The sequence below is a fragment of the Hypomesus nipponensis genome, chromosome 12, assembly GCF_054491055.1.
Source record: "Hypomesus nipponensis isolate SF chromosome 12, ASM5449105v1, whole genome shotgun sequence".
Lineage (NCBI taxonomy): Eukaryota > Metazoa > Chordata > Actinopteri > Osmeriformes > Osmeridae > Hypomesus > Hypomesus nipponensis.
The window spans coordinates 12554995-12577664 of NC_140372.1; the positions used below are offsets into that span (position 1 = coordinate 12554995).

The following is a 22670-nucleotide window of genomic DNA, read 5'->3' on the forward strand; positions in this document are numbered from 1 at the left end:
ACACGCACACTCGACCGTCCTGTTTCAAATTAGGATTTTTCTCACCTATTTGTGGAAAGTTTAATATAGCGACACCAGAACAGTCTTTCAGTGAAAATGAAACAACCTCTAGAGTTGCAGTGTCCTTAACCTATTTCACAAATGTCCTCAATCTGAAAAGATAATGTGACATGTCAGTGTGTCTCACCTGGAATGGTGTTCTGCAGATAGAGGACTGCACGCTGAGACTCTGAAGCAGTCTGACAGCGGAACTAGCTGACTAGTCAGTAAGTATTCAGCCTCGCAGTAATAAAGTGGTGAGGGTGTTCAACTGTAAACGCCTACAACAGCATTCAATACATTTCTTACAAAAGCCTACTGTGCAATGTTGACGCTTGTGCTTCTACTTTGCCCCATAGGCACATACTAAAAATGGTCACTTATAGCATCTTCTCAATTAGTAAATATCTAAGCCTAAATTCATGCTGGTATAGGAAAATATGTCTTAAATGCTTAAAAAAAAGGTTGTTTCAGTCAAGTTCACAGGCTAGTATGGAGCTGTTTGGCTCAAATCCTTTTCAAATACTAGTATAACTTCAGTATTCTTCCCAATAATCGAGGACTTTACTTGACATTAGTGTTTTATGAATATGCTCATGTAACATAAGAACTGAATATTGGAGTTTTTTTATTGATATATTAAAAAAGATTACTTTTAAAAGTCCCACATTAACCAAACCCTTCCCATATTGACAAATTTCATTTACAGAATACACATGAAGTAAAATATGAACTTCAAAAATAGTAAGTAAGACTTGGAGAACATCAAAAGCACTGAGACGATTAGAAACTAGATTATTTATAGAGCAGTCTTCTTCTTGACAAACTGGACGAAAGTGCAGAGTGGCAGCCGCTCCATTCGGATGGTTCTGGTGACTGTCCTGCAAAGACAGAGGCTCAGGTTACCGGATTATGGGACTTGACTGTACAATCCACTTGAAAATGCTCAGTGTTGACTCATTCACCAAATCAAACCAACCTTGATATTGTCTGACAAATCTGTTGTACTCTTCATTCTAAATAGGAAAGAGGACACAAGTAGAAACATTTAGTAAAAAACTTTTCTAGGGATAAAACTGATTTTTTTTTAATGCTTATCCAAAAACAGTGAGATATTGTTTGGCTTACCAAAGCAGGAAGCTGCAGGCGGAACCTGGCGTCCCCGGCTCTCTTGCCCTGTCTCTCAGTCGAGGGGTGCGCTACGGTGCTTGCCTGGCCCAGGGCAGGCTCCTTGTGGCTCCAGGCGACCGAGTCCGAGGAGGGCTCTGCGAGAGTGGACGACAGAAAACGACTGGTGCGATGCTGGATCCTCAACATGGCCTTCCTCTGGCGCAGAGACCCTGGGGAGTTCAAAAAGCAGCCGTCCCGGGGACGTTTGGCCTGGGGAGAGCGCTCCTGGTCCAGCTCCCTGTGGCGCTTCTTCAGGTGGTAGGGAGAGAGGGCCAGGGCAGCCAGCATGGAGGAGGACCGCCCCTCGCTCTCCACCTTCCTCTCACAGAAGCGGCAGTGAGGGTTGTGGAGAGGGGATTCCGCCCGGCAAATGAACCTGCGGTACACTTTCTTAAACTCCTCGTCGAGCTGCTTCGAGGAGAGCCTCGGGCTGAGGGAGAGGCGAGGCTGGGGCTGTTGCTGGCCAGGCCCGGGCCCCGGCCGGGGCGACTGGGAAGTGGGGAGCTTGGATTGGGTGAGCCTGCGTGGGTCCCCGGGGTAAAGACACCCGAGCGACGAGACGGGCCTCTGGAGAGAGCGGTGAGGCGACGCCGGGGCCGACAGGGGGCTTGGGGCGCGGCCGTTGGTAGACGCGTGACGCTGCCGTGTGAAGGGGGAGCCGTGGGCCCGGGAGCACTCTGGGGGGAAGGGTGCCGTGACGACCACGGGGCGCACAGCGGTTAATCTCTTGTGAGAATGGAGACTGGGCGGGGCCTCCTGGTTGGAAACGAGCCTCGCCGGTTGTGTCCCGGAACTTCCTGCCTCGGGATAGGCAGACCTGGGGCTAAGCAAGACAGTACGCTCCTGTCTGGGGGGCGAGGAGGAGGAGGAGGAGGAGGAGGAGGAAGAGGAGGGAGGGGAGTCGGATATGGAGAACGTCTTGTCTAGTTCGGAGAGCTCATGTGAAGACGAAGGCTCAGAGAAGTCCATCACCAGGATAGGGAGATGTCTTCTCTTCGACTCCCTCCCTCTGCTCGGGGACTTCCCCTCAGCGCGGCTATCCCAAAGGCGCCGGGGAGCATGGACGCTCGCGTCGGTCCCCTGGAGGTACGAAGACACGGACTGGCTGGGGTTCAGCGGCTTTTTCTTAGGAGGAAAAGTCGGAGGGAAAGTGATGGTTTCGTTGAGGGCAGGCCTCGCGTTCCTGCGAACAGGTCCCAGGGTGGTGTCGGCGTCGGCGCTGTTCAGCTTTCTTCTGCCGGAGGACCACCTCATTTGGCGGTACCTCCTCAGGATTGAGCCCGCCGCGTCCGCCACCTGCTGGCGGCGCCAGGCCTTGCCGATTTTGCTGAGCATGCTGGGATACAGCTGCAGGAGGGTGCTGTTTTGGCTGCTCAGGCTCTCCTCCAGCTCCTTGTCCTGGTCTTCAGGCTGACCCTGGTCCCACAGCAGGCTGCCCTGGGTCTCGTTTAAGGGATTCTGGGTCCACTCAGTGTCATCCAGCACAGACACACCTGCCAACAATTGGGCACAACGATGTTGTGGACATGCTACCGTATTAGCAACGTAGTCCGTGATTTATAATAAATATGGTATTATTGTGATACTGTGAAATATTTTTGACTTGCCCTTATTAATGCGCTCTTTGTCGTCATCTTCGACTGAATGGTCATTAGTGTACACGGTGTTGTCATCCTGATCCTCGGTTGAGAAATCAATCTGTTTCGAAGCAAATAACCAAAAAACACCTATGGTAATGGGATTTAAACATAAAATCTGTCATAGAACATCCGGGTACCTTACCTGACCAGCTTCAAAGGGGTTGTGTGCTGTTGAAAAACAATGACCCAAAATGTTAGTTAGCCACACATAAGAGTGCTAAAGGAAAATGAGACCCTTGACTGGGATTACAAAGTATTTAGAAATGGAGTAAGTATACCTCCTTGTGATTGTCCTGACGCAGCAGAACCCTGAAAAAGGGGCAGAGGAAACGTCATGCGAGTCCAGTTTAAGTGACTGAAAATGTTTGGTTTCAATCATGTTAGTCGCCCATACTGACCGTTGACAGTTCCCATTCTGATTGATCGATGTATGAAGCTCTCTCTTCATAATCCCATGGAGATGGTACATGATGAAAAAAAATTATGTCAGTCTGGATCACTAGCTAGATGGTTAGCATAGTATAAGAACGTTTATGAAACCATACAGTACCTCGTTTTATTTGCAAACCTCTTGGCGACGACCTCAGGTCTATCACCACGTCATCGTCGCAGTCTTGCAGCTTTGAATACTATTACAAGAAAGCAGGGTTAGTGGCTAAATTGGCTAACATGAATGTGTTTGCTAACAGCAGTTTGAATTTCGCGCCATGTATTTTTTATAAATGGCTAGATTGAGCTACCTAGCTTGCAGTAAAGAATGACAAAACGTTCATTTGTTTGGCCTTAGTAGGTACGCCACCTTCACCTTTTCAATAATTTGCTCCAACGTGTTTTTGTAAATCTGAGCATTGACTTCAAAATGTTTGATATAATCCATTTTTTAGCTTGTCTGAAGTCAACTTCTTATTCGTGTATTACGGGAGTTTTACGGCGGTTGGATATTCGTGCATTACCGCCACCTTCTGCTCCGGAATGTGAACAGACTAGCTACAGCCAGAGAATGTCTAATATAGGCTTAAACTCCTTAAACAGGCTCTGCTAATAATACAATCAAAATCCCTTCCAAAAGTCCTACTATAAAATCCAAATCCATGTCCATCATACGGCACCCAAACCCTGCTTATTCATAATACACTATGAAAAAACCCTAAATCCACAGATATTTGAACTGACCTCGTTTCTGCTCTGCTCTCTGCAGGTGGAATAAAACACTGCATGCATATTCTACACTGGAGAGCGGAGATTCTCAGTTGGGAGGATGTTTGTGTGTGTATCGATGGTGCGTCTTTAAATGATTTTAAATATCTGTCAAAATGTATTGATATTAGAACGGTTGATTTATTTATTTTGTAAACAGGTTGATTCCGTTTAGTTCATGTTCTAATATGGAAGTGTTTATTGGCTCAAATTCTTCAAAACAGACCTAAAATACAAAAATAATATTCTTAGCAACAATGTGTAGGCTAATGATAATACTTTAAGGAGCAAAGTAAAAGTATTGTAAAAGTAGTCTTAAAAACAACCTAGTTCGACTTGTCATTATGAAACGATGGGCGTGATTGGTCAGCTGAAGCTAGCAAACGTGAGGCGCATCAGTGATAGAAAATGTTCTATACAGGAAGACTATTAGCTTCTTAGATACAAGAATATTTTTTTTCTGCGCAATACAGATTTTAACGCAGTAAAAAAAATGTTACCAGAATAGCGCATTGCTTATTGGAAGAGGTATAAAAATAGTCGACATTTGTTTTGTTTTTTACTGCTCGTCAAACTTATAGTTTTCTCTTGCATGTGCGGTGCAGCTACCTTGCTACTGTAGCTTGCCATGTAAAACAGTGTTATGCAATGAAAGTCAGTACTGTGACACGGAGCCGACATCGCTAGCTAGCCAGCACGTTTACCGAATTTAGTTTGCTCATAGCTATTCCTTTTAAGGAGACGAGGCAGGCTAGACAGACAACATATCCCTAAGGACAATATACAGATTAGATTACTTGTTCTTTTACAAATGGCACTGGCGACAGTAACAAGAAGATTGTTTAACGCGTCGTTACGAGACAGTTGTCTACGAAATGGCGCTGCCGTTTCATCAACATGCAGAAGTACAATGTTGTCGTTCACTAACAGGCCTATATCCATAACAGACCACAGCAATAGGGCCTGTGTTCGACATAGGGAATTTAGCACATCGACACTACCACACAGGTAAGTAGGTGGCTAGCTTGGCTTTGCCTTTCAGTTTTAGATGCATGCTGGAGAGTCGGCATGTTCAGAGTACTGTACTCTTGCAGGCCATATAGATGTTGTCCTAACTCCAGGTCATTAGCAAATGTTAGCTAGTTTACGTCACTTGACTGTGAACAGACACCTTGTGTGAAATAAATAAGTTGTCGGTAATAGCCAGTCTTGCCTAATGGTTTGTTTCCAGTCCAATTTCGTTCTTCAACCGTACAGTAGTCCTTGATCCTCAATTATGCTGTTGAATATTTTAAGACCAGTACTTGCTACCAGAGTTAAGGAAGCTTTGAATTATGTACTTAATCAAAAAATACGTTACATTATTTAAACTTCGTTTTAGGCCTTTCTCACTTTAGGTGCCTCCCCAGTCATGTGCACATGAAAGGGCTAGTCGGTTTATGCCAACTGAAAAAGTTGTAACATTTTCCTAATCCCTCATTATTTCTGATTACCTTTCTCACTTAAATGTAATAGTTTAGAATGATTAAACACCAAACTGTTGACATTTAGTCAAACTAACAAGTAATTGATGCCTCAAACAGTTTAGGTATAGTCTATCAGACCTATTGCCTATCAGACCATAACTTAATTATGTGGGTGGATGGGTGTTAAGTTAAAAGACCAGTTCCTGAGTCATGTTACCTTTGGAACTATGCAAAGATATGGAAAAGCATTGATTGCACAACTAAGGTGAGCATGCATGTGAAAGGGCATCTGTGCAAAAACTAGGTATGTCCACTAGGTGGAACTATGACTAAAAAAATCACTGTATAATGCTCAAAGTCAACTCTATGTCCCTTACAACCTTGGTTAGGTCGGCACAAAACGGTAAACTGGTTTTCTCATTCCCATGTTTGATTGTGTTCTTTGGAAGTTCCAACAAGGTGACCGTCCACTTGATCAACCGTGACGGAGAGAAGATCACAGTGAAGGGCTCTCCAGGAGACTCTCTACTTGACATCATCATTGACCAGGACATCGACATCGACGGCTTTGGTGAGTGCGTTTGGATACACAGGCCACATAGCGTTCAAGGTCTTCTTCCCCCCCTTACCGGCCAGACGTTCACACATTGGGCCGTACCCACCTCTCCATCCCAAAACAAGCGAAGGCTCCCATGTCCTCCCCTTCTCTCCCAGGTGCCTGTGAGGGGACCCTGGCGTGCTCCACCTGCCACCTGATCTTTGACGAGGAGGTGTACAAGCAGCTGGGCCCAGTCACCGACGAGGAGATGGACATGCTGGACCTGGCTTACGGACTTACTGACACGTGAGGCATTCTCAAGCGCGCCCACCCACCCACACACCCACACACACACACACACACACTGAGGTAGACGCGCTGCCGAAGCTTTCGGTCGTCTTCCGAACATACGAGAGACGCACACACCCTCCCTTCACCTGTGCACATTCACATCTCCGCGGCAGGCCTTACCTTCTTATCTGCGGTACTGATTAGCTATATGGAGAATGGAGAGTTGAGCTGATCACATGTGACTGATAATGGCAGGAGGGGATAACCGGGGTGAAGAGGAGAACAAAGGGATGATTACACACCTTGCACCCTGGCTGTGAACTGACATCACCATGCGCACGCACGCACACACACACACACCTCACTGTATCCTGACCCACTCCCTAATTAGTTGTTCCCAGTAGTGAGGGGTGACAGCCAGTTGCATGTATATTGATTGGCCGAGCACGTAGGACCGGACTAGACCTGACTGTCTCTAGATCTGACAGCCTTTGTAGGAAGAGTCAGAACACACACCAGTCTCAGATAGACTCATTCACCCCCATGTTCACCTCATTGTCTCCTCCCCGCAGGTCTCGTCTGGGTTGCCAGATCTGTCTGACCAAGTCTCTGGAGGGCATGACTGCCAGGGTGCCCGAGAGTGTGGCAGACATCAGACAGAGTGGAGATGGATCTTCTTAATGGCACCCCCCCTCCTTTCTCTCTGTTATCCCCCTATCTGAACCACACAGGTGCTGGATCAGGCTACATAACCAAATCACAGCCCTGCCCCCTACAGATGATCTTTAATCATGGGGTGATGACTTCTGGAGCATGGCTGTGTCCTTGTTCCCGGTATACTCAGTATATAAACTGTGGGAAGAGGGTGTAAGGCTTAACCTGAGACAGAGCCTAGCTAGGTAGACCTACTTACAGCTAACTGATGTTGCAGACCACCAGCATGAAATTGAATGTGACACAAACTGTCCCCTCCCTGGTCCCTCAGATCACCAGTGACTTGATTTCCCCCCCCCCCAAATTGTAATTATAAGTTAAGTTCCCTTTGATTACCTTAATCACCATTACATTTCGGTGAGGGTTTTTTTACGTCCGCGAACACGCCGAGGAATCCAAACACGTCTGCTTCACACTCCCAAATAATAAGGGAGTGTGCGTGCGTGTGACGCAACACTGTCTACTGGAGACTTCACTGAATACTCTGGGCCGCACTCTTTTTATCATGTTCAAACCATGTACATTTCAATGCTAAAGTAGTTTGATTATGGTTGGAATCATGTTGTTAGCGTTGTAGACTGCAGAACTCCTAGCCGGCCCAGGTACCCACACGAAACCATGAAGTTGCTGCTCGATATCGTCAAATGTTAACCATGTCTTGGTATGAAAGGTACATGCAGGAGAAGTTAACACCAAAAGAATCAGGACTGTTGAAGGAAATGTCACTAAAATGACAAGTGAAGAACTACTAGATATGAGTCAATAGAGATGTGATAATGCCTTACTGTTTTAAATTATGAGGCCATCCAAACCTGAGTTTTGTCAAGTATAGAAATACCCTGTTTTATAGCATTGTCTACTCATGTAGAAGCTGGTAAGATTTAATACAATAAACTCCTTTTAAAGGATTCTCCTCTGACCTCTTCTGTGTCTCACGTGGAGGGAGGGACTTGAGTGTTGGAATTACGTCACGATTTACACAAAGTGATTTAGCCTTTTATGAAACATAACCAAAAACCAAAAAAAAGCTATAACCAACTGTCAAAATGTGGATGGCCTTGTGCCGGTCCTAGCTGTGGTAACATAGAGGCTGAGGACTTGTAACTTTGGGGGGGTGGGTCATCTGAAGGCCTGGTAGAAAGACACTGAACAAGATCCACACAGAAGCTTCCAGCTTTATCACTGAGTCATACAGCCTTATGCGTTACATAGCATCCATTAACACGTGCTAGAAGGAGCATAAGAGGCGATGGAAGAATGCAGCAATACTATCTTGTACAAACGTTAACACTTTCATACACCCAACAATTTCTTATTTACACAGATGTAGAGCAATAGAAGCATCATTTGACATAATAAATACTGGTTGACGTACAAGAGTTACTGAGACACGGAAAAGCACGTGTACGTTATTGGCAGCGTATTAGGTAGAAAAACAAACTACTGTTGGGTTTTAGAACTGGTACAGTATCTGTCAAATGCTAAAATCAATTATTCACAACGATGCGCAAAACAAACACACAAGCATGTATTCCTGCGTGTTAAAAACCTTTAGAAACATGTTGTCATAGAGAACGCAAACTTCAGCTTTTGGAGCTGTTGCAAGTAAACACTAACTTGATTTCATTGGCAGTCAACATTGTCTGTTGTTGATGTTTACCACAAGACATACTGATGTGCTAACAAGCTTGCCTGGGTTAGTTGTTAAGATATGTGAACATATATGGACACAGTGGAAGGAGACTTTAAATTTTCATGAAATTAAAAATCCTGTCAACGCATTGCTTCGGTAAGTGTTTTAAGCATACTTGGCCAAGTAAATATATGTTGTACTTAGAATTGAGCAGGACTAAAATAAATGGTGTTAATCTCTGGCATCTATAAGCCTTGTGATCTATAACCTATGCTCCCTTTTCTAAAGCCTTAGGTTTGCAGTGTCCCATTTTCAAAAAGCAGCGTATACATTGGCAAAGGGAAAGCTTAGTCTATTTCCCACATATATTCTCTACAATGAACTCCTGTCTGAGAATCACTGGAGGGATGTATGTTCACACAAACACTCGCACAAGTTGAACAAGTTGTTCTTGCAAGCGATGGATGATTTTGGAAAAATGTTCATCAAGAGCGTTCGCATCAATGTGCTTGGCCATCAGCCTTGGCAAACCTCCTGGTGGCGTGACATGGTTATAGTGGTCGTTGATTTGAATCACACGTAGGACTCCTCGGCAAAGAGCAGCTTGTCAAAGTCTGGCTCCAACATGGGGTCACTGCACCTCCTCATCCTTTCCCTCTTCCCCTGGACAAGAGCCAGCGCCACCTGCTGGCCGCCCTGGGGGTTACTACGCCTGTGAGAGGAGAAATAGTCCCTCACCGTCTTGGTGGCGGAGGGAGACAGGCAGAACTGGGTTTCCGTGCTCCGCCTGGCTTGGCCGCCCAGCGGTTCCACCTCAGACACTTTCAGACCTGGGTCTAGTTTTGACGTCTGGCCCTGCTTGGCCTCACTGTGGAGCCTCTCCAGGTGCAAGGTGGAGGCCCGGTCAAGGCCCAGGGCCTCGCCTAGACACACTGCCCCAGGCTCGGAGGACCGTCTCTGGAAGAGCCTGCCTCCATCATAGCCGTCCAAGGGTGGGGTGAGGGAGTGGGACTTTGGTCTGGCCATGGAGAGAAAGGGCCCGGTTTGCCCGAAGAACACATCCTGGGGAAGACGTTTGGACTCACCCCCCTCTCTTCCTGTCACCTGGCCCTCTCTGATGACATCACTTCCTGTGTTGCCGTACTGGTGCTGCAGACAAGCCTGGCTGTGTAATTCTCTCAGCTCGCGCACTGTGAGTGGTTTGTCTGACGGTTGGTAACAAGGGGACCTGCCGTAGTGGATCTGTCCCAGGGAGCGATGGTGCGAAGGGGGGCTCTCTGCAACCTGCCTGGGAGGAGGAGGGCTTCGGTCCTGGGTAACCCTTCCTCTCTCCGCCCCTCCTCCCTTCCAGGGCCCGCTAGCCACGCTGGACCGGGGGAGATCAACAGACAACTGTCTGACCCCTCCTCCTCTCTCCTGCCCCGGGAGAGTCTTGTCAGACGGTCTTCCCTTCAGAGAGAAAGAAAAAGAAAGTCAAGGACACATTTAAGAATAAGTAAGAGAGAGGTCTCCACCATTTTCTTCCCACTTATGTCTGCTTGTCAATAGCCCCTCTTAGACAGCCTTTTCAAGACAGGAATGTTGCGCCTTTATCTGCCTTGCAAGTTGTGTTTAAAAGGTACAAACATGGAATGGGGGTCATTGTTGTACTGACATTAAGCCGACAGCGGGGGTAGTTACAGAGCCGGATCGATGTCACGGCGGGACAGCACACTCAAGCAATGAGGTTGACGTCATGGTTCTGATTCCGGAATGCCGGCATGCTATCTAAAATCCCACACGGGGCATCATTATGCCGGCTGTGTTTGGTCCAGTGTGAACAACAAAAGCCGGCATAGCGAGGGGTCTTCTTTTACGGCAACATTGTGGGATCTCTGTATAAAAGGGGCTACTGTCATCATTCTGTGGCTCTGTATGTAACCGGACCAAAAACGAAATGAAACACGAGGGTCAGCCTTGTGGTCCTTACCCCAGACTTCCTCTCCTCCTTCTCCACGTCCGCGTTGTCCTGCTGCTGAAGAGACATCCTGCGGGCTTTCTTCAACCAGGTGTTGGGATGGAGCCCCCTACCGCTCCTTAGGGCACTCCAGGAAAAGGCCTCTTTGGGTGGGGAGCTTTCGGGACAAGGCTCATTGGCAGGGGCTGGAGCTGGAGCGGCGGAGGAAACGGGGCCCGAAATGTGGACGGAGGAAGTGCTGACGGGGGTGGGGAGGGGGGCCACAGTGGAGGGGGGGGGCCTCTTGCCTGGTGCCTTGGAGCCCCCCGTTCTGGGCAGCCAGATCAGCGCGGGGTGGTCGCCGCAGTGAGACTGGAGGCTGTCCAGGGAATCGAGGGAGGAGCGCGTGGGAGTCGGGGAGGTGGGGGTGGAGGACAGGCTGGAGTAGCTGGTCCCGTGGAGCAGCGATTGGCTGCCGCAAGGTCCTCCACTCTCGCACGTCCCCCTCCTGACCCCCCCCGTCTGCGTGTGCGTCTGTCGGGCGCCCTCGTTATACCCCTCCTCATCATCATCACCGTCATCGTCGATCTCCTCGCTCCCGAGGGCCTCGATGCTCCCCATGTGCCCGCTGTTTCCCAGCACGCGCGTCACCAGGCCTTTGTAGCTAATCGCCGGCTCAGAGCACCGTCTCAGCCTCCGCAGACCCCCCATGGAGAGGGGGTCAGGGCTGTCGGAAGGGCCCCCCCGGGGGCCAGGGGGGCTGGGGAAGGAGGGGGCCGCGGCCGAGGGAAGCCTCTTGCTCTTGGGTCGGGCCGAAGCGGGCAGCTGGAGAACGTTGTGGTGGTGGTGGTTCGGGTTGCCAGGTTGGGTGCTGGCGCACGTGTCAGGCTGGTCCAGGTCATAGTCACTGAGAGTGAGGACAGAGTCCAGGCTGCTCTGCAGGACTCTGGTTCTGTGGCGGCCCCTCCTGGTGTGGAGGCCGGGGGACTCGCTGCTGTCCTCGTTCAGCTCGTTATCCAGGCTGTCGTAGGAGGAGTCCGTCAGCTGGAAGGATGACACGTCTGAAAGGAAGGGAGAGGCATAACAAGGGCGAGAGAACAGGTGGGAGAGAACAGGGCGATTAAGCGCGAGGCTGAAGACTGACACATAATTGCACGGGTTTGTATGCGTCCTTGTCCCAATAACGGGTGTGTGTGTGCGCGTTATTGTGTGTGTGAGGGTGTGTACCTGATCCTTGCTCGCAAAACCTGCCCCAGTCGGGCGGCCCTCCAAACAGTGAAGTCACGTCCTCTCCAAACAGTTCCTGGCAGTGTTCGATTATAAAGCGCACCAGGTCACATACCTTTGGACAAACAGGAGACAATGTATCCATAATCACAGATACGCGCTTGCGTCTCATTGGGCGGACGCAGATCACTGTAGCAAGTCTTCATCCATATCAAGTTTACCACAGGAGGATTAACGGGGTTCCTGGAATGTTAGTGTGTCCATTTTTGGAACATTGACGCTTTTTGACTTGTTGGTGATGTGAACGGCTTGAGTTGTCATGAGACAGCCTTCAGAGACGAGAGAGAGTATATTCTGAGAAGGATGGCCGACCATGAACTACAGCTCGAATGAAACAGAAATGGTGCCGACGGCTACATTGATGGCTGTTTAGAATTCTTCTAGCAGGGTGCAATTTAAGTCTTAAAACTAGACGAGACCAGTATTGCTGGTTTGTGTGTCACAGAGTATTTCTGCCTGACATACCTCAACAGATGTTGAATTGCCCTTCAAGAAAGAGTACCAAAAAATGCATAAAGAAGTCTTCTTATTGGGCAGGGTAAATCCAAGTAAGAATCATTGTGCCGTCAGGTTTCATGCTAGAGATTTACGGAACTCTAAACACATAAACCCAGCATCTTAACGACCCACAGGCCTACGGATGAGTACACTTTCGATCTGAAGTTCTGTTTGCCATCCGGCAATACCTAGTCTGTTTTTCACTTGCCGGGTTATGTTGAAAAACAGTGCTACTGTATGTGAGCTGCAGGAGATGGCATTACATAATGATGTTGCAATTATAGGTGCAAAGCTAATGCTCCAACAGATTTAGCCAGTTAGCCAACACCCTGCGAGGGGAATAAGAGGTTAGGTTTTAGCAGCGCTGACGACAAACTGACCCTGGGAGTAAGAAGGAAAAGCTCCACATTTTTCCCAGTGAACTCAGGCTCACACTGACGCGTAAACTCTCACCCTCCAATGAAACTTCCCATCGTATCTTTGAGTGACAGTCGACCACAGTCACATGATGCGAGTCAGGTTGTAGGTCAAGCAACACAAGGGTGAGAGAGAAGTCTGAGGTGAAGGTCAGAATCAAATCAAAGAGTTAGGGTTAGGGTAAGGCATGTCCGAGTCACAGCAGCCTATTGGTCACAGGAGCCGGGATTCCTGAAGTGTACAAGTACACCCTCGCGAACAGTAGGGCAGACGAAAGGCATTGTGGGTATTTGCTTTACCTTCTTGGCCCCTTCCCCCTCCATCTCAGGGCTGCTGGGTCCTGGAGCCCAAAGCATGCTGGGAGCAATGCACACCGACAGGTTGAAGGCGTTCATCTGGTTGTCATGGGCGTTTCCCTGGATACCATGCAGCACAGCAACCACGTACCGTAGCAACAGTGCATGCTCTTTGGGGAGTCGACCAACCAGACTGCAGCGAGATGGCGTCGCCGGGACGAGACAGGCAATCAAAACAAACAGAAATAATATTTGATTTGTGGACGTGCACTTTGTGCAAGAAATAAAATGATAATGTAATAGTTTTCCTCTGAAGACTCCCTTTGTTTTATTGACTCGAGTCACGTCTGACTTTTCACTGTCCTCTCTCATTAATCTCTCGCTCATGACTCACAAAACATTTCCTAGCAAAGAAGTATGAGTTCATCGAACATCAACCCGGTTCATTCACATACAGTTTTACTACAAACCGTTTCCAACCTAATCTACCAGACCTTTCCAGCAACCATTTGACAGGCTTTATGGGATTTGAAGGCTTGAAGCTTCATGACAACACTGCACTGCGTAAACAGTGCCCTAGTGTGTGTGTGAGTGTCTGTGTGTGTGTGTGTGTGTGTCTAAGCAGCATGTGTGTTACCTCTCGACAGCCCCTATCTGCTCCACCTCCTCCTCCCCCTCGGTCTCCTCCATCACGTCCATCCACTGTTCATACAGATCTGAGCACAGCAGACTGCCCGGAATGTTCCGTAGAAAGTCCTGGGGAGAGTCAACACAGATGACACTTGGTCACTACGACTACAGCCCAGGAGTTAAACGACCTCTGGAGGACATGCAGAACACACACAGTTCGAGTACACAATCATTCAGCACAATGTAATCACAGTGATGTATGTTATGACACATCGTTACGATGTGGCCAATGGATTACACAGCCCAAGTTACAGCACTGTACATTACAATACAGTTCTAAACTATACACATATACAAGAAGGTATGTTAGTAAAACTAAACATGACTACATACAACAGTTCCTGTAGGCTCTCCATGAAATAGTAGGTTTCATTTGTGTCTGTACAGAGAACTCTTCACATACAAACCTAAAATGATTCCTTTATCAGAGCTGTTGTCACGAGTTCTCATGCTAAGGTGAATTGCTTATAATAGCCTCTTATTGTTCAGTGAATCCCTGTTTGTCAGATTAACAGATTGTTTCAGATTAAAATCTGACAACCCAACTCAAGATTAGGTAATGGGCAGCTTGTGCTGGGTTGCTATGGATATGTGTGTCACTGATATACTTATGATGATTAAATGAGATTGGATTACATTTAAGTGTGCTTCATATGTAGGTCAATGATGTGCCATTCAAGCACACAAACACATACACACATACTGACACGAACGCCACAGCTGTCACACAGCCCCTTAATTAGAGGTCAAGCGATGACTGAGCATGCCCAGTGCACGCGCGTCGAGGCAGCAAACGAGCCCCACCCATCTGGCTCTCCGGGCGATGCCCAGTTGAACGAAACAAACAGCCCCAGGGTGTCGGTGCGGCGTGCGGTAGCATGTACCTTGAACACGCCGGCGATGATGAACACGTGTTCCCGTGTGAGCGGGATCTCCTGGGCGCCGGCGTCCAGCGTGTCCCGGAGCTCCCTGCAGGCCCTGGCCCCCGCCGAGCGGCGGAATATCCCCCGCGTGAAGGCCCCCTCGTGGTACAGGAACACCAGCATGTCCTGGAGGGCAGACAGGGACCCATGAAAGGAGATGACGGGATGACATTCTGTGTGAGAATGACTCCTCTCTGGAGGGTCAATGGGTCACTCGGTGAACTCTACCCAGTTCTATAGACGCTGTATATATATACACCTTTAAGGCCTCTTCTTTCATACTGCTTGGAGACCGCACCTTCAAGCTACCATATTTGCCATAAATGTTCTCATGAGTATTGCCGCCTGTTCACATGACGTGCCATCGAAGGAAACGTTTGCAGTTGCTCTTGTTAAGTTGTTTACTTCAGTGAATGTGCGACTTTCGGTAATCTCTTGCCTCACTCATTATGACCACCATTCATTAAGGCTGGTTTAATGATCAGAACTCGCATTAATACATTTCGCATCAACCCTTTCGATTGTCTTTTCGTCTTCCCTTGGGCACCGGTGGAAATCATCCCGACAGGAGAGACAGAAAGACACCACCGCCTCTCCAGTCAACAGATCAAGCTTTGTCAGTGACCAGACTGTGGCGAGGCCCTCGCCGTTTTTTGTAAACCGGGCTTAATCTGCGTTAATCTGTGTATTTGAACGCGAGTTCCTGGAGGTTGCTCGTCAATGGATTCTCTCACCATGACTGGCTTTGGCAGGGCATCGTTCTGACACACGGCGCTCAGCGGTTGGCCAAACAGGCAGCCAGAGGCGGGAGAAGAGAAGGATGAGTCATGGAGCTGAGAGGTGGAGCCACGCCAGAAGGCCCAGTTTATGAGAGACCGCCTGCGTTTGAACGGCTTCTGGCCTGGGTCTGCAGAACGACAAACCGCGACAAACCGACAACACATTTAAATGGTTCTACCACGCCACGTCCTACCCGCATCGCTGTCTCATCCGCATCAGAGGTCCACCTCACCGATCCCATGATGCTGTGCGGTGGTGATGCGCCGTGGCTTGAGGATGAACTGGCACTGCTTGTCCAGCAGCTGCTCAGGGTGTAGCGCCCTCTGTCTGCTTGGAGGCGTGGCCGCCTCCCTGCCCCCTCCAGCCAGGTACAGAGGCTCCCGTACGTGGCTCAGGAGGATACTGAATGGGAACTCGTGCCCTGACGGAGGGATCAAAGGGTTAAAGGTTAGAGGGGGGGGGGTTGTCAGGGGTTACAGGAAGGTTGACCAATACTGAAGCAGGGACGCCCGCGATTTGGAGGTGCTAACCAATGAGAGGATAGGGGGCGTTTTCTCTCTTGGAGCTCACCCACAGTTGATAGTCCTTCACACAACCCTGAGGCACACAAAGACACAAAGACCCTATTGAAGCCCAGCCACAGAGAATGACCAAGCACAGATGCATCAAGAAAACAATAAACAGATAACCTGCCAATGACGTGACTCTTGAAATTTGACAGAAATTCATGACAGCATCCGTTTACTCACAGCGATGCCGAACTGCTGTAGAGCAAGTCGAACAACCTCATTGGTCGTATCAGAGTTGCTGACCGCCAAGGTCTTGGACTAGATCGGGAAGGAGATAGAGTGTTGAGACGCATCAGGGAATGAACACACGCACACACACAGTAGTAAACCAGGAGATACAAACTCACAGGAAAGAAACTGCTGATGCCTTTGCCAAGCACTTTGAGTGGGATGGTTTTAGGATCATCTTTTTCTTTCTCATCTTTTATTCGACTGGGAAGGAGAAAAGGACACAAGTGAGGCAAAAGTTTCGTCTAGCTTCGCTGAAGAACAAACGGAACGGCGAATTCCAGAGACGAGACAATCTTTTGGTTGGTTGTTTACCTTTTGAGGAGGGAGAGCCATCTTTCTTTCTGGTCTGAAGAGCTGGGTGGCAGAGGGAGGGAGGGAGAGAGAGGACAGACAGTCTTAACGTCAGGGCAACGTCAAAGACAATATAAACATTTGAAAACAAAAAGGTTAACACATTTAATAGTCCTCGTTAAGTAGCCGTGAACCGTCAGCTGTGTCTTGCGCCTACTCTACAGGGGATAGAGCTAGAAAACCGGAGAGACGGGAGCTGAATCATTGGATTGAATGACCGTTTAATCCAATTTCCTTTCGAAATTCCCAATTTACTTTCGAAATTCCCAATTTCCTTTCGATGAAATGTGGCTAAATGGTCGACGGGCACAAACAAATGGTCGTACCTGAACGTGGCCACACAGTTGTAGGTGGGCCAACCCATCACGAAGCTCTTGTCTGGGTTGCTGCTCGCCTCGCACACCTCCTCCACACACCCCGCGGTCCACATCTCGCACACAAACGCCTGCGTCTTCATCTTAAAGTGGGTGGGCCACCTGAGGAGGGCCAACAGAGCGGTAGAGAGGGCACAACACCTCAGTAGCTGCACATTCTCGCCGTGCGCGAGTCGCGTTCGTACAATCGAGGAGAACCCCCGCTTCTTGTGTTGCTGCCGTGTTTGTACTCATTACTTGGACTTGGCGACGATGAGGAGGTCAGTGAAGAGGAAGAGGTGCCGGTCCTGCGTCTGAAGTCCCGCCTTCAACTGGGCGTGGCCGTGCAGGAGAAACGCCCTGTCAGGACTCAGAAAGGACTGGACCAATGGAAGTGTCTCTGGACACACTGGAGCCAGGAAGCTCTCCCTGAGAGAGGAGGCGTGACGTCAGTACTACTGTGCTTCCCAGGCCCTCCTTCGTACAACATTCTCAAACAACATTCTCAAACAACATTCAAACAACATTCAGCAAACGACCAGCACTAAGTCTAAACCAATCGTAACAGTGATTTCCTATGACCAGAGTTGCTGTGGTAAGTTTATGGGTGGTTTGTCCTCAGAACAGAGTACGACTGAGGAGGCGAACTTGAGAGGATAAGATTCTACAGCACTAGGTCACCTGCCTCACTGTGAACAGCACAGTGATCTGGTGGGACACCTTCCTCTCGCCCGCTCCCTATATCTGCCGCAGTCATTGAGGTCAGTGAGCTGCAGTAGGCAGAGGAGTTATAAACACTTCGGTAGTACCTCTTTAATAAGGTTATTCACTCCCTCTGACCAAGTGGGAAAAGCTAGGGCTATTAATAGATTCCAGATCCCCAGATTGGTCAACGGATTAGCTATCTGAGAAGATTAGCAGGCGCTAGAGTGAGAGTCACTTATGGTATGTTTATTTTGTGAGCGCATTTGTTTGTGTGTGTGCAAGCGTGTGCGCGTGTGTTTGTGTATGCCTTTACAGTATGCTGAGTGTGTATGCGTTAGCAAGGAGGATCTGCTATGGACTTAAACAGCGTGGGGTGATGACTGTGCAGAAATAGGTTCAGTGTACTTGGAGAGCGTTTTGGATCTGGTGAGAGCTTTGCTGATGACCAGGGACGGAGCCGACTGTCTTCGATGGCTCAGAGACTTCATCCTCTGTGGAGCAGGGAAACAACAAAGCAGAAAAAAAGCGTGAATGAAACACGCAAAATATCCTCCACCATGAGGATATATTTAGAAAACAGAAAATGGGAGAAAACATACAAGTGTCAGTTGAATATACTATCGTGGGCGGGCCCCCCTGCCACCTGTCATGGGGAATTTTTCTCTCAGCTGATCCTATAGACCAGGAATGTCCCAAAGTCTGCCTGATATTCCCGAGAGAGGGAGCACGGAGCACACACACGCACAGATCCTTGTCGTTAAAACAAGGGTCCACTCTCGTGAACAGAAAACACTCAGGGGAGAGAAAAAAAGGCCAAAGGCCGTACAAGCCTGCGAGAAGGTGTGATAGCACCTACAGTCTGTTTGCTGTTCGCGTCAGGTTACGCGACCCGCGCCACGTACTCCCCATCGATCTCGGCGTCGAGACTGACCGACGATGGCCAAGGAAGAGGGCCGTGACGCCGGAGGACTTTGTGACATGGGGGTGCAGAATTTGGCTTCTTCTTTCTCACGTTTATTTCATCTTTCTCCCGTTTCTCTCTCTCTCACACCTCCACATACACCACTTGCGCTACATGGCTGAACATGTTTGCTCTGTAGGTATATGTGAATGCCATGGGACTCTTTTCCCTTCAGAAGCTAGGGAGTCCAAAGTACTATCAACGTACTGATCCACTTCTGTATTGACACACATTATCTTGCTCTGTGGGGCATGCTGTATACAAGGATGATATTCACGAATAGAGAGATCGTTTCATGTTCTTCAAGTCTTAACTCATTGGATTATGTCAATACCCGGCAAGGGTTGTCATTTCTTGACTAACGAAACGATTAAAACTCAACGTACAGTCGAAACATTTGACTTTGCTCGATAACAACGTAACGTGCGATCAGTATCAAACATCAGGTCTTTTTGATGCCAGGGACACCCTGATGTTTGGCGGCTTATCTGTTCCTACCTTGTTGTGCTGAGTAATGACATTCAGCCCATCACAGTAGTTACAGAGTAACTACACAGGCTGGGCTAGTGGATGTAAAGAGACGCTTGTTCTCCCTCCTAAATCTGATGTCCCTTCTCTTTAACCTGGACTGATATGAGGCCATCGGTGACTCGTATGTCCTTACGTCAAAGGACCTCCTTATGCCGTCCTTTCCCAGGAGGTCATGTCCAGTTTTGCAGTTGCATGTGTATGTACGTGCTAAACATGAATGCTGTGTAAAACAATTTGTAGACAAACGCTCTAAAAAGGTTTCCAGGGACAAACTTGAATGAATCAGGGTTCCAAACAGAACCGTACATGGTTCAATCTGGAAGCTTTTCTGTATTGTTTTTATAAGAAGACCCATGGTTGTAGGTTATTGCACAGTATGTAAGCTCTGTATGGAAGTGAAAGGTTGGCCTATCAAGCTGCCATCATCCGGCCTGGGATATACGACTGCTGTTGTGTGTCTGAGCTCTTTCACAGACCAAATAAACACTGTCCATTTCATGTTGTTACAACACCGAGGCATCAGAAGGACTTACTGGGCTTTTAAACAATGGGATCAAGGGTATTAAGCATTCAAAAACAACCAGTTACTGTAGAGGGGCATTATTGGAAGTCTTAAAAAACTTAGAATAGATTGTTTCAACGCGTGTGCTTGTTAAGCCTACTGTTAAAATGTGCCATGCGAATGAAAGATCCAGAGAGCCCCAGCCGCCACAGATGCTGCCAGTGTGCCAACGGCGACACACTACAAGGCTGAGTCAAAGGCAAACATAGTTTCCTACATGTTTCGTTTTACTTCGCAAAATGTACAACTAGATACAAGTCTATGAGCCTCCTTTCGAGAATAATTATAACCACTCAAAATTCGTGCTGGCCAATGTGAAGGGTCGGTAAAATGTATTATCAAAACTGCATTTATGTCGTTCATTAGAGGGCTGTATTTAAATGGGATCGTTGTCCAGTCAATTCGCCTACAATCCTCGTGCAAAACCGCAATGCACGGTCATCCTTGACACTGGGAGAAATGGCGCAGGTGCGACGGTGACCGTTTTAGCTTAATCATTTGCAAAGAAACACTCAGATTTAGTTGTTATCAGAATTTTGACAGTGACGTGTTGTCTCAATGAATGTACATGGAACCCTCGGTTAGGCTATCCCTAACGCAGTCTAATACCCTGTCGCTCCGTGTGTTAACTGGAGGCGCAATATCTGGAGAGAAAAAATATTGTATTTTGATCTAACGAGTGCGTCTATTAGTATTTGATTAATTAATTAATAATAATAATAATAGAGATAGAGTCTTACCCTCTTGTTGTCGTAGTGTGCGCCGGTCTTCGTCTCAACCTCGAGCGGTGTTTGGCTGCGGTTGAGGCTCTCGTGCTGCTGTTGAGGTGACATAGTTTCCATTCGGCTTCGGTGCGCTTGTCCAATCCCAAACGTTTAGACTATCTGACTACAAAGTAATTTATAAAGTCCATGAAAGTCCATTATTGTAATACATTTTCCACCCATATAAATGTACAAGTTGTTCAACGGAATAGGAAAGGTGTCACGCGTCTACAGGATTTGGTCACTACTAATAACCACTGCGTGCCATATTGAATAGCTACTTGACTATGTCAGCGTCACCGGGAGAAAATTCGAAATCAAAACCTTCGGTTACCTCCTCATCGTCCACGAGATAACTTCGGCAGGACCGATCAACATATAGACTTCTTGCAGACTAATCCAAAATCGGTGTGACACTTTACTTGTCGTTACGCACCGCCTATTGGAGTGTGGGGAGGGGGCATGGTAGAGGCACCGATTAGTTTCTACCCACTTACAACTTAGGAAGAACTTTTAATAAATATACATCGTACTTTAGAAGGGCAATATTCTATTATTAATATAGTACTATAATACTAATATTCTAAGTTACAGTGATAGTCATTGTGTGTGAGTGAATATGATCGACTTATTGTAAAACACACCAAGTATGACATTAGATTCGTTGGTTGTACAATGATCAACATGGAGGTATTGAAGGTGATCATCATGATCAACGACAGGAGATTCACGCATTCAATGACACCTTTTGAATCTCACTGTCCCCTTTCAAATCCCAAAGATTAAATGTGAATTTGTGAGGCAGATAGAATGAGAAAAATCCAATACAGACAAAATCAAGGATCAAAGTATCAATTGTACTGCTAAAGAAAAAAGTAGGCCACTAACTGGGCTAAAGTGAAAAGAACCAGGACAAAGAGAGAGAGAAAGAGAGAGAGAGCGAGAGAGAGAGAGAGAGAGAGTAGAGACAAAAGAGTAGCTATGTATGAGCTATGTATCACAACCCCATTTAAACTGGTTCACACACACACTCAGAGGAGTTCTTTAGCCTTACTGATAGGGATAATGAACTGCCTTAGGCAAAGCAAAGACCCCCCCCCCCCTCAACTTTTGGAAGACACACATAGGATACTCCAAATCCTGTTTACAGTGTCTCTTTAAACGTAATACTTCCTCCTCAGTGCTTCAGAGAAGGGTCTTTCCTGTAAACACCTGTTGGTTCCCAGATTAGCAAGATGCTGACATGTGGTTTTGCCCAGGAGTGAACTGTAGGCCCTTATACCTCCACATCTGTTGTTGGTAAAGGAGGAGGGGATGAAATCACGTATTACCTGTTGTTATTACCTGTTATTATTACCTGTTACTAAATAAAGGGCTGAGGTATTACAGAGACAGAGAGAGTGAGTGGCCTAGCTACTTCAACCCTTAGATAACCTAATTGACTACAGATTTAGTGATCTTGTGGCAAATCCTCCTTACATGCTTCAGTTATACCAGACCAATACACTGCCTTTCGAAAGATGGGAAAACAACAGGCCAATCAGGGCTTAAGGGCGGCAGAAAAGGCATGCTTAGAGGAGTTGAGTGGCTTTCTGTCTAAGCTAAGCGGTTTTTCCATCAGAGCTGTATCACCTGGCGGGGTCTCTCCATGCCAAAACCACAAGGAACATCAGACACAATCCCATCACTGCTTCTCTCTCTCTCTCTCTCTCTCTCTCTCTCTCTCTCTCTCTCTCTCTCTCTCTCTCTCTCTCTCTCTCTCTCTCTCTCTCTCTCTCTCTCTCTCTCTCTCTGTCTCTCTCTCTCTCTCTCTCTCTCTCTCGCTCTCTCGCTCTCTCGCTCTCTCGCTCTCTTGCTCTCTTGCTCTCTTGCTCTCGCTCTCTCTCTCTCGCTCTCAAGTCGTTCCCTCTCTTCATCTGTTAAGGGCCTACGTCCATGCTTTCTCCTTGCTGGATGGACCCACACTACAGATCGCTAATCTGATTTTGTCTCCTAACAAGTTCTAATGGGTGCATGAGCGGTGCCTGTTCCTTATGATGTGATGGCCCGGTCCCAAAGCGATCCCCATCCCCTCTTGTCCTGAACCCTCCCCATCTCCCGACCAAGTCCCAAACCAACCACAGAGCCG

The 22670-nt window shown here is 47.8% G+C and overlaps 3 protein-coding genes across 4 annotated transcripts; 1 reads left to right on the plus strand and 2 right to left on the minus strand.

Annotated features, from left to right (window-relative positions):
* Positions 1-650: 650 nt before the first annotated feature.
* On the minus strand, positions 651-3858 carry hjurp (Holliday junction recognition protein). The gene is made up of 9 exons (XM_084667356.1): positions 3655-3858; positions 3400-3478; positions 3248-3291; positions 3128-3158; positions 2992-3017; positions 2817-2907; positions 1168-2702; positions 1019-1055; positions 651-920 (listed from the first exon to the last, which is right to left on the minus strand). The coding sequence occupies exons 1-9, from the start codon at positions 3724-3726 to the stop codon at positions 835-837; spliced, it is 2001 nt and encodes a 666-aa protein (XP_084523482.1). The 5' UTR covers positions 3727-3858; the 3' UTR covers positions 651-834.
* Positions 3859-4430: 572 nt separating this feature from the next.
* LOC146261167 (adrenodoxin-like) lies at positions 4431-7964 on the plus strand. The gene is made up of 4 exons (XM_084667960.1): positions 4431-5054; positions 5962-6083; positions 6227-6356; positions 6914-7964. The coding sequence occupies exons 1-4, from the start codon at positions 4858-4860 to the stop codon at positions 7020-7022; spliced, it is 558 nt and encodes a 185-aa protein (XP_084524086.1). The 5' UTR covers positions 4431-4857; the 3' UTR covers positions 7023-7964.
* An 81-nt stretch (positions 7965-8045) lies between these two features.
* LOC146261168 (rho GTPase-activating protein 20-like) lies at positions 8046-20970 on the minus strand. Of its 2 annotated transcripts, XM_084667959.1 has the most exons (17): positions 20877-20970; positions 20519-20666; positions 18130-18215; positions 17278-17448; positions 16993-17142; positions 16628-16669; positions 16432-16516; positions 16265-16342; positions 16046-16112; positions 15748-15936; positions 15470-15642; positions 14697-14861; positions 13760-13878; positions 13126-13315; positions 11852-11966; positions 10658-11685; positions 8046-10137 (listed from the first exon to the last, which is right to left on the minus strand). In XM_084667959.1, the coding sequence occupies exons 2-17, from the start codon at positions 20618-20620 to the stop codon at positions 9262-9264; spliced, it is 3636 nt and encodes a 1211-aa protein (XP_084524085.1). In that variant the 5' UTR covers positions 20621-20666; positions 20877-20970; the 3' UTR covers positions 8046-9261. The 2 variants fall into 2 exon arrangements, with proteins under 2 accessions (XP_084524085.1, XP_084524084.1); XM_084667958.1 differs by having other exon boundaries at positions 20519-20936.
* Positions 20971-22670: the final 1700 nt, after the last annotated feature.